Source organism: Neolamprologus brichardi, chromosome 23 (genome assembly GCF_056152115.1).
Source record: "Neolamprologus brichardi isolate AB-2024 chromosome 23, ASM5615211v1, whole genome shotgun sequence".
NCBI classification, from domain to species: Eukaryota; Metazoa; Chordata; class Actinopteri; order Cichliformes; family Cichlidae; genus Neolamprologus; species Neolamprologus brichardi.
This window is the reverse complement of record NC_142125.1, coordinates 31,298,575-31,312,590: the sequence shown is the minus strand read 5'-3', so window position 1 is coordinate 31,312,590 and position 14,016 is coordinate 31,298,575. Positions and strand designations below refer to the sequence as shown.

Below are 14,016 nucleotides of genomic sequence, written 5' to 3'. Positions count from 1 at the left end.
AGTAATCTCACTGCACCATTCTGGATAAACTTTTCAGAGAGTTTTTTGGAGAGCCTAATAATAATGCACTACAACAGTCTGCCCTAGAATTAATAGATGCATGAACTGGTTTTTCAGTCTCACTCTGAGTCAGGATGTTAGTGATTTTAGAGATACTGTGAAAATGCAAGTCCTACATTTTTTTAATATAAAAATTGAGAGACGGATCCTGGTCAAAAACAAGATTCCAAGATTCCTCAAAGTGTTACTGGAGGACAATGTAATGCCATCCATAGTAAGTATCTTGTTAAACACCATATTTCTAGCATTTATAGGGCACATTACAGATTCAATTATTGTACTCGGCCCCATTAGATGTTGCTTTTTATAATTCCATCAGTTGAGAAGATTTTCAAAACCACTGTCTGAAATATGGCTGCAAAACAGGACTGAGCCTCAGATGGCTGTAGACACTCACTGTGTACAGTCATCTGTGCGTTTTTCTACCCAGGTATGCTTTTACGGCATTGGCAGTGTATATCATGGTCATGCTAAATGGCTTTGTGACATCCACTGATCATTTCAGAAACAGCGGATTGATTAAATGAAAGGTCAGATGCATTTTTCAGGATGCAAGTCAAGTCTTTGCTGTTTATTTTCCTGTTTCTTAAGGACATGACTTTCAGCAACAACTGCTGCTACTTCACTGATGAACAGTTTATTCACACCATCAAAATGGAAAACAAATGATCAATAATGAATGTAAAAAAGGAGTATTATAGTAAAATATTGAACAATATAAAGGGAATATGGGATATTTTAAATTGCATTGTTAAAAGCAGCTCTGGACAACAAAATTGTCCTCAATATTTTATTGATAATGGCAATAAATGTGCAAAATTTAAAAAAGTGGTTTGACAGGAACAAACTAAATCTAAGTAAAACTAAAATCACAATTCAATTATTGTTGAATTAACCCTAACCCTATTACTGTTATTGCTATTATTACTATTATTGCACAGTACTCTCCAATTTATGCTGTGAAACTTTAACATTAGCAAGGTAATTTCGATTTACATGTACAATAAAAATAAAGGGCTATTCTGTTCTGTAAAGTCTACTGGCTGTTGCTATAATGTAAACAAGTGGGGAGTGTCTTGAGGCAAACTGAGGCAACTATTTCTCATTTTAATGAGGGCACTGTCAGTGACCTATAATAAAAATAGGTTACGTGGATAACACTAGTTAGTTAGAGTTTCACCAGGGTTTTTATTTAATTTGGCTACCCCACTGAGATGTCCAAACCATCTACATTAACTAAAACAAAGAATTATAACTGGGATTATAAACTTTCGTTTGGGCGGTCATTTGGTTCAAATAAGCCAGCTCTATCGAGGGCACAATGTCAACTGCATGCGCTTAACTACTACGCATGCTCGTTGTGGCGTGTTTTACGTTGTGCGCAGGCGCAGTTCGTCTAAGCGGTCATACGTTATAAAGCCTGAAGTTCCTCTGTCTCTTTCCACCTTCAGCCATTTTGACAATGTTAGGAGCTGTGGGACGCTGCTGCACCGGGGCTTTGCAGGCTCTGAAGCCTGGAGTCCAGCCCTTGAAGGCTCTTGTTGGATCTCCAGCTGTCCTTTCACGTGAGTCCTGCATGCTCGTTGTTTCTGGAAAGAAGACTGTTTAAAGAACAGACGCATTTATGTGGCTGTCAGAAGAGGGCAGGGACCATGCTAAACTTAGCTGGTGCTAGCAACACGCTGGCTTGCCTGCCGGTGGCTTAGCAGGCCTTAATATTAAAATGTACATTTTAAATCAGCCGGAGTGTTTCCAAAACATTAAATGGGTAAACATGTGTGCAAACAGATCTTTCCATGGTTACTTCGCATTGTGAAATGAGCAGACTGTATTATTCTTGTGTTATTAGAAATGACCTCTGTAATGACATGAGGCGGTCGAAGACTGCTGTTAGCATTAGTAGTTGCAGATTAGCAGGGTTAGACAGTCGGTAACACAGTTCACTTTTGTGATACGTGTGGAGGTAATGCAGTGCCAAAATAACAAAACTACAAAGGGGAAAAACAAAGCTGTGTCACTGAGTTTGTGGCCAAGTATGCAGCATTAGCAATGCTAGCTCGGAATCGCTATCCATTCATCTGTCACTGTTGGCGCTGACGCTATTTAGTGGGAGAACTCGCTTATTTGCACTTGATAAAATAAACTGAAATTTTACTGAATTCTGCTTAGTACTGCTGTTTCACTTTCTAGTTTAAAAACTTATTCGCAGATTAGCCTAAGCCACTTGACATTGAGATGTACCGGCCGGACACACAAGTATACAAGCCCTTTCCGGTGCTTCTTCCGTCCATAAAGCATAACAAGGTCACAGCTGCAGCACATCTGTATGACACTCAGTGGTTCATGTTCCAGGTAGAGACTATGTCGCACCTGCCGCTGCTGCCAGCACCGCCAACGGACGCATTGTGGCTGTCATTGGTGCCGTTGTCGATGTCCAGTTCGATGAGGGTCTCCCTCCCATCCTCAACGCCCTGGAGGTGGCAGGCCGTGAATCCAGGCTAGTCCTGGAGGTGGCACAGCATCTCGGTGAGCCAGCTGGATTATACTCTTCACCTACCTACCTACAATACCACTAGCAACTCTTTCTTAGGTTAAACAGACACATCAAAATCACTTTGTTTTTAGGGGAGAACACAGTGCGTACCATTGCGATGGATGGTACCGAGGGTCTGGTCCGTGGACAGAAGGTTCTGGACACTGGTGCCCCCATCAGAATTCCAGTGGGTCCCGAGACCCTGGGCAGGATTATGAATGTCATCGGGGAGCCTATTGATGAGAGGGGTCCCATCTCCACCAAACAGTAAGTACACTTTGAAAATATCCTGCAGTTTTTTGTATGAGGTTTAAACATGCACAGTCTGAAGCAATAATGAAACCTGTTATGATAGGACATATAGATGCTGTGCTTTAAATGTTAACTGGTGAGTTCAGTGATTACATTAATCTACTTTTTTTCCCTTCTTCCCAGGACTGCACCTATCCATGCAGAGGCTCCTGAATTCACTGACATGAGTGTGGAACAGGAGATTCTGGTTACTGGCATTAAGGTTGTGGACCTGCTGGCTCCGTATGCCAAGGGAGGAAAGATCGGTATGAGCCCAAACATGCACGTCAGCCTTGACTTTGATGCCTGATAAACTAACTTGGTTTTCTCGTCTTGACAGGTCTGTTCGGTGGTGCCGGTGTAGGCAAGACTGTGTTGATCATGGAGCTGATCAACAATGTGGCCAAGGCCCATGGTGGTTACTCTGTGTTTGCTGGTGTGGGAGAGCGTACCCGTGAGGGAAATGACTTGTACCATGAAATGATTGAGTCTGGTGTGATCAACCTGAAGGATACCACCTCCAAGGTGAGGACTGTGGAAAGCAACTTTAAAAAGATGCATTTTTTATTACAGCACATTCCAAAATGTCTGATTTAACCAAACTCTTGTCCATGCTAGGTGGCGCTGGTGTACGGACAGATGAACGAGCCCCCCGGTGCCCGTGCCAGAGTTGCTCTGACTGGATTGACTGTGGCTGAATATTTCCGTGACCAGGAGGGTCAGGATGTGCTGCTCTTCATTGACAACATCTTCCGCTTCACACAGGCTGGCTCTGAGGTCTGTGCAACTTGATTTAAACCAAAGCTTTCCTTAAAAATAAAGATTTACAACTGCTCTAGCTACACCACACATCCAATGTAAAGATTCTCATTTCAAAAGTTATTTTGTTTTCCCCCTCTTCCTCCTTCAAATACACTGATTCTGTCAAACTGCAATCTTGATGACTTCACCTTCTCTCTCAGGTGTCTGCTCTGCTGGGTCGTATTCCCTCTGCTGTGGGTTACCAGCCCACTCTGGCCACTGACATGGGTACCATGCAGGAGAGAATCACCACCACCAAGAAGGGTTCAATCACATCTGTGCAGGTGAGGTTTGAGGAGTGCTGAGTCTGCATTTTAGAAATCAAAAATCTATTTACTTTGACATAAGCTGGAAACTATCTTACTGACAGTAAGGAATAAATCTTGGTTTTATATGTTGCTGGGCAACCTAAAGGGTAACCTAGGACTTCAAAAAATGCTAACAAGTCCTGTGTTTCCAGGCCATTTACGTGCCTGCTGACGATTTGACTGACCCTGCCCCCGCCACCACCTTCGCTCACTTGGATGCCACCACTGTGTTGTCCCGTGCCATCGCTGAGCTGGGCATCTACCCTGCTGTCGACCCCCTGGACTCAACTTCCCGTATCATGGACCCCAACATTGTCGGAGCCGAGCACTACGATGTTGCTCGTGGCGTGCAGAAAATCCTTCAGGTTTGCAGCTTTATTGGTACCATCAGAATTAACATGACAACTGTAAGTGCTTCAAACAAATTAGGCTACTTTCTTCTGTAGGACTACAAATCACTACAGGATATCATTGCCATCCTGGGTATGGATGAGTTGTCTGAGGAGGATAAACTCACTGTGGCTCGTGCCCGTAAGATCCAGCGTTTCCTGTCTCAGCCATTCCAAGTGGCTGAGGTCTTCACTGGCCACTTGGGCAAGCTGGTGCCCCTCAAGGAAACCATCAAGGGCTTCAAGAGCATCCTTGGTGGTAAGTTTGAATTGTCCATTTTTATTTTTTATGGCTTGTGATCCTCAACTTCCTCAGCTCTGTTTATAATTTAATTGCCTTTTTTTTTTTTTTTTTTTTTTTTTTTTTTTTTTTTTTTTGTTCTCATTTCATTTCAGGTGAGTATGATGCTCTGCCCGAGCAAGCCTTCTACATGGTCGGTCCAATTGAGGAGGTGGTTCAGAAAGCTGAGAAACTGGCTGAGGAGCACTCATAAACATCCAGACAACCTAACTGAAGGGAAGCAAGAAGAGTAGAAGCAGAGAGGCCCTGTGGTTAGGAGCACTTGGTTTGTAAAACATGTCAAAATACAAATGTACCTGTCTTGTCATCCTGAAAAAGTTCTATTTAATGTTTCCAGTGAAAGATGGAATAAAACAGTCTTTACATAAAACTCATCGTTAACTGCATATTTTCTCAATGGTTATACTTGTAGTGGAAAATCTTGTTGCTGGTAAAGGAGTTAAAGAAATGGCTGTCCTTGTCTACTTTGACCAGAAGATGGCATTCTGGAGCTGCTATGTTAAGCTATCAACTGTGCTGCAGCTTGTCACATGCTGAAATAAAACAGTTGAACAATTCTGTCATTCTGCAGTTGTTTACTTGGTCAAAGTAGTCAAGACGTTCTGAAATTGTACATTTATATGTACAAATTAAATCAACATGCACCAATTTACATGCTTTCCCAAAACATGTACAGCAGAGTTTTATTGAACCTAAAAAAAAAAATAGGTTTTAGCCACAATAGATTAAGACTTTAACGCTTGAATCGGGGGTAAAAAAATAAAGTTAAATTGTACGAAATCAAATCCTTTCTAAAGACAGTTGACTGTCATGCAGACATTACAGTGTTGACAGATGCAGCCAGTTTGACAAAGACTAAAACTAAATATTGAAACGTGATGTTTCAGAAGTAATTTCATTTTAACGTTGTTTATTTCAGTGTTTCAAGCTTTTCACAGAAGCGTTATACAAATGACCACTCTAGATCTCAAACTGCTGTCAGAAGCCAGCAGGGACTATATGAATATAAGAATAAACAAGTGTGAAGGTACTACCTAAATGCAGAGTTTTGGCTCTAAATCTGGTTTTATTAGAAAGCACGAATGGCATTACTGCTTACAGGAACAATGATAGAATATAAAGGCTTAATGTCTTAAGGTTTCATATAGGAAAGATTGTTAGTGCCACTGGAGACAAAAAAATACTATGTATTTAAACAGTTTGACTCCTCGTCTAGATAGGAGTCATGAAGCAAAATGAACAGAATGAACCTTACAACCTCGTGTCCACCAGGTCAGTGACTCCCTCCAAGGTAAGATTAGCACTGCGTCCTAAAAAAACAAGGTTTTCCTTTTTCTATATCTTTTGGACATACAGTTCTATTTTTATCTGTGCAGCTAACTCTACCAATAACTATAAACATTTTGCTTTGTAACTTAAGAAGTTAAAATCCTGCAGGTGACATTGCAGTCTTGTTTTGGTACTGCAAAACAAGGGATTTCTACTATTTGAAGTATAGCAACAACACGCTCCTGCTCGCTGTGTACTTTGAAACCAAGTGTGAACTGGATTTTTTTTATTTTTTTTATTGGTCTTTCTTAACCTTTCCCACATGCCTATCAATAATGTCATGGACAAAGGTCTTTTCATTTGTTCAGACTAGCTGTAGATAAGATGGCCTTGAAAATGCCTTTGTGAAAAAGGTGCAAAGGTTCCTTTCTGAGAAAGTAATGTGATAAGTAATGAGAACAGATTGGAAGACAAAGCCTTTCTGAAATCAGTTAAATTTACTGATGCATGAGATGTACATACAGAGAGAATGCCTTTATTACATGCAAAGTTATTCTATCTGCTTGGCGATGGGAATAGCTTCCAGCTTCAGGATGTAATCACGGATGCAGGTTGGCATGTAGGATAGTGGCAGCCAGAAGAACTTGGCGTCCCAGCCCGGGGAGTAGCGAGTGCGAGGATGGACAGCAGCCACGGCATGTTCCATGCAGCTGACCACTTTCATCAAGTCTGCATCACTCATTTTGGCAACTTTGTCAGTCAAGATTGTTAATGCTAAAAGGGGCAAATAAATGAAATAAGAACAAATAATCAGTTGGGAACAAAAATAAATGGAAGAAGTGGTGATCCACATATACCTTTCTGTAGGTATGCCGTTCCATAATCATCTCGGACTTCCTGTGGAAGTTTATCCCAGATCATTTTAATGTTTTTGCTCAGGATAGCACTGTTGGTCACATTTGTCTTGAAGAAGCCTGGCTCAATGCAGAGGACTTTCACACCAAAAGGTGCCATATCTAACCTAAGAAGGACACTTCATCAACCTGGGAAATCTTTGTATTATCATACCAATATTTGATGAGTTCTCCTTACCTGAGGCTGTCATTGAATGCTTCAACACCGTACTTTGAGACAGTATATGGGCCCCCAACAGGACTGATCCTTCCAAACACACTGGCAACGTTCACCACCCTTCCCCTTGCCTTTTTTATGAGCGGTAGGACGCTTAGGGTCACACCAATCACCCCATTCAGGTTCACATCCAGCATGGGTTTGTAGTCATTGAGGGTCAGCCAGTCACTTGGGGCACTGGGAATGGAGATGCCGGCATTGTTCACTACAGCCCACAGGCCTAAAATAATGAAAAAGAGCACATACAGTCTACTGAAATTCATCTGTTCTTGACCAGTAATGTTTTATGTGCACTAGCAACAGTAGTTGATCGATATTCAAATGGGAAAAATAACTCAAAGCGAAATTATTCTGCTCAAGTCCAGGTCCATATTTTTATCCCTAAACTCTACTAGAGTCGGGCTGCATGACAGAGTTTAGAATAAACCCTGCTTATCTCATACTGGTTCTTATCTGTATGTCTGTAAAAGCAAACTCGGTCTCCTCCTCCTATTAGACCCTCCTATCATTAGCTTTCTTCTGACTGGCTGCCTGGGATGGCCATATTATGCTTCCAAGGAGCCAGACATTCTTTTTAATAGTTGAGGAATAGTTCTGCAGGCTTTCTGGAGGTCTTTAAATGTTTTTCTTTGGACATTTGGACCCTAAAGGGACCCCAGAGAGTACTGCGCAGTATCTTAGGACTGTGCTCTTCTGGACAGAGATCTGGGATTTTATTCCTGGGACCTGCTGGAGCCATTCACCTAGCTTGGGAGTCACTGCACCAAGTGCAGACTAATTGGTTCACGATAGATACTGCAGCACAATACCTTTAATACATACAGCATATTTTAATCACTGTAATATTATGGTCAACAGGTCTAACAGGACAATCTGCTGTCAGAGGCCAAGAGAAGACCTTTTGTAACCGTCCCTAAAGATGTTTCTGTGCTGTAATGATCTCCGAATCTTCACTGAGACTCTTCAAATGAGGCCTAGATTAACAGATTTAGGGCTAACAGTTCATCCCTTGACATTTCAAGACTAAAATAACTGCTTATCTTTACCAATAACTAACCTTGCAACTCTTCAGAGGTCTGCACAATACTGTCACATAATAAAATTAGGAATTCAATAAAAAATTTCTAACTGGGATGTTGGATCTTGGAACAAGCTTTTTAACTAGTTGTTTAGTCCTATGTACCCACATAATCCACCATTTGCGCTTCCTGTCATATGGAGTGTTACTAGCAGAGTTTCAGTGATGCTCAGTGGAGTCCTTTATTTACATTTGGGTCACACATAGCTGCTGGCATCTCCTCCTTCATAGCCTGGTTGTACTTGATATAGTCCGTTTCTGCCTCGAGTGCTGAAACATATTTGTTGCTTCCACCTTCAAGCAAGAACAGTTTTTTGCATATTTTGCAAAGTACTTTATTGGAGGTTGTTGAAGCAGCTCTGTTTTAGGTATTCAAATTGTTGCTGACACATGTGCCTGGGCTTCCGTCATGGGTGCACATACTAAGGAAAGTTAACACGTGGCATTGCTATTAGAGTGATATCAGGCTATTACATTTTTATATCACTTAAAATGTATACATGTCTTCTGCAATAATACCTGTATACATTTTTATATCACTTAAAAATGTATACAGGTATTATTGCAGAAGACATGATATGGCACAGTCCTACCAGGAAATATACAGTTGGTGAGACCTCTGTGATTTTCAACCATTTATTCATTTTTTGCCAGTTGGCATAAAGAAAAAGAACATCCTATAGACTTACTTGGTCTTAATGGTGATATTGAAAGTCAGAGGTCACAAACATAAACAGCACTCAAACTCTGTGGGGAAACAGCTATTTAAATGAAGTGCAGGTATTTCCACCAAATAAAACTTACCACGTGCCCCAACCATATCCTTGATCATTGCCGCAACTTTGTCAATGCTTTCCTGAGAACTAACATCCAGATGAGTTGTGATCAGGTTGCTGGAGCAGGACTTCTTTAGATCCTCTTCTCCTTTCTCAGTGAAACAAGAGGCAATCACTCGAAAGCCCAGCTTGTCAAGATGCCGGGCCAGAAGATTCCCAAAGCCACTGTCGCAGCCTGTGATGTACACATACTTGCTGTTTTTGTCAGAGACCCTGGGGAGCTCTCTGATCCAACGGTACAGGTAGTAGAGAACCACCAGGCCCAGAAGGTACAAGTACATGACTGGAAGGACAAAGGAACGTATGTTTACTCGTTACTGGCTGTTTTAACAAAGTGAACAGAGTAAGCCACGTGACAACACTGTTGTGTAAGGCCAGCTTTAAGGTACCCCTGCATGTTTGATTTGGCTTTCTTTTTTCTTAATAACAGAAGCCAGTGTTCTTTTCGTCGACAGTCCCAAGCCCAAGTTTCATGGCCAAAGTTAAAAGTGAAGTGATCTGAGCAAACGATCAGGGACAAACTTGATGAAGGTGGCCTGAGGGTCCAACGTCCTCTGACAGACTCTAACAAACTCAAGTTAGTGTTTAATTTGAGCTGGGGGTTCTTCCAGTGTATGTGTTGGTGTTCTTAAGGTCAGTCATTGCAAACAAGGCCTGTGCAGGTGTACACCCTGTATGAACCTCATACAGTTCAACTTGGGAGAAAAGCTAAAACAAATGTGCTAATTATAACTGACATCTAAATGAACTTTTGCTATTAACAGAGGGCAAAAAAAGACTACTGTAAAGTTAGGCTTGGTTGTACTTAATAACATAATATTAATAATCATGATTAAACGTATTCAACATATTAAAGCTTATTACTTTAGGAGGGTTGATTATGCTTTTTCCTGTTAGTTTGCATTTGTGGGAGCTGATTTCTTTAACCGCTCTTTACAGGGACTTTTTTTTGCCCTCTGCCTGCTCAGTTTGAAGGAAGAGTCCACGACAAGTCAGTCACTGAAAAAAAAATCAGACAACCTGTAGAAAATGACAGAGACTGCACTTGCAGTTGTAAGACTGTAGCTATTTTGGCCAACATTGTTCATTATTTTAAATAAAAAACAAACAAACAAATATGGGCTCAAAATGTGGTCATAAATATTTTGTACTTGTAAATCAGGATTTGTATGTGTAAAAAAAAATTGTGTGTGTGTAAAAAAGATTTGTATGTGTAAAATAGATTTGTGCGTGCGTAAAAAAGAATTCATAACGAAGAAAGCTTTGTAATGAAGACCGTCATTTCGAAAACACTGCCCGCCCCCACCCCGCGGTCAGCAGCGCTGTTGAAAAGGCTGTGGAAGTCCCTATATTAAACACGTAGACCTGTGACACAAAAATCACCAAACTCGGACGACCACAGACTGTTTTCCTTCGTGGTGATGAAGGAAAACGCTGGGTTGGCATGTAAAAGGGCATTTATTCCCTTCAAAGACTTGCAGTTCAAAAAAAGCGCCCCTTCGACAGCCAAACCCATCTGTTCTGTGATTGGATTGTTACATTTGTGATTGACATGACATTGACCAATCAGATGAAAGGAAGAAACATAGGGTCAAAATTCGTACTTGTAACTTGCAGGGTTTTTTTTGGCTAAGTCCACAAATCTTTTTTACACATACAAATCCTGATTTACAAGTACAAAACCGATTTACAAGTACAAAATATTTATGACCACATTTTGAGCCCATAAACAAACTCAGTGACGATGTTAGGTCGTCTAAAGTTAATTAAACTTGCAGCTAAACGCACTTCATTTAAAGTCCGCCTCTAAATGTTCACAGATGTGACCAATTTACGACTACAAACTTTTGGAGTTCATTTGGTGACTGGTTGAAATAGTTGACGTGGAATCCAGCTAACCTGGAAGATGGGACTTGGACGCTTCTTTGCTCAATGTGACAGCAGAACAAAGGTCATATGGAACCGAGTTCAAAGTACATTTCCTCGAAGTTTCTTAACCCTTTTGAAACAAATATTAAAGCGTCCACCAAACGTACTGAAAATGTAACACTATTCATCTACTCAGCTACTGACTTATGCCAGTAATGTGCTGTCAGTTCACGGGATTTCTTACCTGATCCGAAGAAGATTTCACAGACAGTTTGTGACAAGGTACGTATGCCCAACAGAGTTTGTTACCCCTGCATCGGGAGCGCGCACTGGACAGGGAGAGCCGATCCAGTTGACTCCGCCTATTAGTTTAGTCTCTTCTGTTCTCACGTGGTATCTGACGGGATTATTTCAACAAACCAACGACGGTTTCCATAATAAGAGGATAATAATACTGGATAACGCTCAATATACCACGTTGTCAACAGGTAAACGGTCCTGTGTACGTTACCAGATGTCCTATAAAAACACTATTTTCTGTGATTGTTGCACATCGCCAAAAGTTATGTCTGCTGGAAACAAATATGCACCTTTCTGAGTACATCGCTGGAATCAATTATCTATTTTACAATTATTAAACACATTTCTGTAGCTGAAGGACAAGAATAAGGGATACTGTTTGTGCATAATTTGGACAGAGGAACAAAAGGAGGGATATTAGGCCCCTTATGTCAAACTGAATGATTTGTGGCCCCAATAGATTATTCATGAGCTCAGGAAGTAATAAAGGAAGTAATAAAAATTATGACATTCATAAAACATATGATATTAATAAAATTATGACATTCATAAAACATATGATATTCATAAAATTATGATATTCATAAAATTATGATATTAATCAAAATATGCTAGTTCATAGCTCATTAATTTTTCCCCAAAAAATAAATTATTTTATTATTAAAGAATAAAGTTTTTATATCAAATAGCATTCTTTATTTTTAAGCTTTTACTTTTTATGCTTAAAAAACGCCATCTGGTGGTGGGTCAGTGCGTGTGTGTGCGCGCGCGCCTGTGCGAGCTCGTGCGTGCGCCTGTGTCTGGGCCCGTGCTCGTCTGTGTGTGTGTGTGTGTGTGTGTAGGTGTGTGTGTGAAAATGTGTTAAACCAGAGTAAAAGTGCTTAGTTAAACTTGTGCTTTTGTAATGTTCAGTATGGCGAGACGTACAGGTTGCATGCCTTGTTGGAAAACTTTATTTCCATTTATTTGCATTTGTTTAATCTGAACAAGGAAAATGAGAATGAATGTCCAAGTCGCAAAAAACTCTCGCGACTCCCATCTATCCCCAAACCTTAGATAAGTCAACAGAAAAAAAAACCTCCGTCTTTCTCCAAAAGCGCACAACAAATCCCCCCTAGAATTACTTAATAGGCAGTGGCGGTCCTAGCCTGTTTGGCGCCCTGGGCGAATACTTCCTCTGGCGCCCCCCTCCCACACACGCACACAGACACACACATAAAACATATTAAAGATTGTACATTAACATAAAACTGTTGTCGAAACCATACTAAATTTCACCAGAGAAACACACACAGACACACACACAAACACACACAGAGGCGGTCCTAGCCTGTTTGGCGCCCTGGGCGAATACTCCCTCTTTTCTTTTCTCTTTCTCAACAGGTGATCCAGGTGATTGATAATGTATTTTTTTTTTGTCTGCTTATTTAGTTGGTTTTTGGGTTCTTTTGCCCTTTATCCCCGTCCGTCTTCTCCGCTGTTTTTTCCCCCTCTTCCTTTTCTTTTCCTTATTCAAGTCTGTCCCGTATCTAGCAAGTGAAAATAAAAAAAAATAAACAATAAAAGGTGAATCAAATAGACCATTACGGCAAGGCTGGGATGGTCAATTTGGTAAAGTAAATCCGTCGGGCATCTTTCCTCGCCTTTAGACAATAATTCTGATGGCAAAAGAACCAAACGGGACAGGCAAAAAAAAGAAAAAAAGAAAAAAAAGAAACCATACTGAATTTCACCAGAGAAACACACACAGACACACACACACAGACACACACACACATCAAGAGAGAGAGTGTATACATAGTATGCAAACGGCTACCAAACAGCCATCATAATACGTCATACAATGAGAACAGGACAAATCAACAATTGACAATGACTAATTAATATTAAAATCTGCAACATAATGTTTGGAGTTTAGTCTGTTACTGTTACTATTTTTATGTCTGTGAAGGTTCTCAGTCATCCAGGTCATCGTAGTCAAAGGAGCTTGCAAAGAAAAGCATCTGGACTTCTTTAAGTTGCTTGAAGACGTTTCAGCTCTCATCCAAGAAGCTTCTTCAGTTCTAAGGTCAAATGGTGGGGAGTCCCAGATTTAAACCTAGTGGGAGTATCCCCCCACAGAGGGACAAAAGGACCCCCTGATGATCCTCTAATCGTCTGAGCCAAGGTGTGAAACTTGGTGTGGGTCCCAATCAGCCAGAGTTTCGGGTGAGCTCATTGTCAAACCTTATCATGTGATTTACTGAGGTCAGATGACCCAGGATGTGAGTGGGCGTTCAGGCGTCTGGGGAGGGAACTCAAAACTGGATTATAGATGGCACAGTTGGTGTCGTAAACAGAGATGGGCAGTAACGCGTTACTTGTAATCTGATTACTTTTTTCAAGTAACGAGTAAAGTAAGGGATTACTATTGCAAAAACGGTAATTAGATTACCGTTACTTTCCCGTAGGAACGCTGCGTTACTGCGTTACTAAAACCGTGATTTTTTTGCGAGAATGTCTCATGACAGTGACGTAAGCGAGTGCGACGTTCGTAACAACAGCTGTGTGCAGATCAACAATGGATAATATATTGAGTGCGGGAGAGAGTATGAGCGTGCAGCGTTTAAAGCGTGGAAGTACTGACCTTACTTTAAGTTTGATTCCATAAAAAGTGACAAAAACATTAGTGTCCGTTGTACGTGGGAAGAAAACTTCTTTTTACAGCGAAAAACCCCCCTAAACTTCCAAGCAAGCACCAAGTAGCTACCACGTAATGGGAAACTCACAGAGAAACTCGCGGATTCTTCCACTGACCGCTGTGGCACACCTGCACCAGGGTAAACCTCCGCCTACCCCACTCCTGCTTTA

General features: G+C 41.0%; 2 protein-coding genes across 2 annotated transcripts; one reads left to right on the top strand and one right to left on the bottom strand.

The window, feature by feature from the left end:
- Positions 1-1,466: 1,466 nt before the first annotated feature.
- On the top strand, positions 1,467-5,246 carry atp5f1b (ATP synthase F1 subunit beta). The gene is made up of 10 exons (XM_006804086.3): positions 1,467-1,625; positions 2,413-2,586; positions 2,686-2,860; positions 3,029-3,150; positions 3,225-3,409; positions 3,503-3,661; positions 3,847-3,969; positions 4,146-4,358; positions 4,440-4,641; positions 4,779-5,246. The coding sequence occupies exons 1-10, from the start codon at positions 1,523-1,525 to the stop codon at positions 4,874-4,876; spliced, it is 1,554 nt and encodes a 517-aa protein (XP_006804149.1). The 5' UTR covers positions 1,467-1,522; the 3' UTR covers positions 4,877-5,246.
- A 1,184-nt stretch (positions 5,247-6,430) lies between these two features.
- On the bottom strand, positions 6,431-11,241 carry LOC102792419 (retinol dehydrogenase 7-like). Its single transcript, XM_006804087.3, has 5 exons — positions 11,111-11,241; positions 8,966-9,280; positions 7,045-7,303; positions 6,810-6,973; positions 6,431-6,726 (listed from the first exon to the last, which is right to left on the bottom strand). Exons 2-5 carry the CDS (start codon positions 9,276-9,278, stop codon positions 6,503-6,505), a joined length of 960 nt encoding a protein of 319 aa, XP_006804150.2. The 5' UTR covers positions 9,279-9,280; positions 11,111-11,241; the 3' UTR covers positions 6,431-6,502.
- Positions 11,242-14,016: the final 2,775 nt, after the last annotated feature.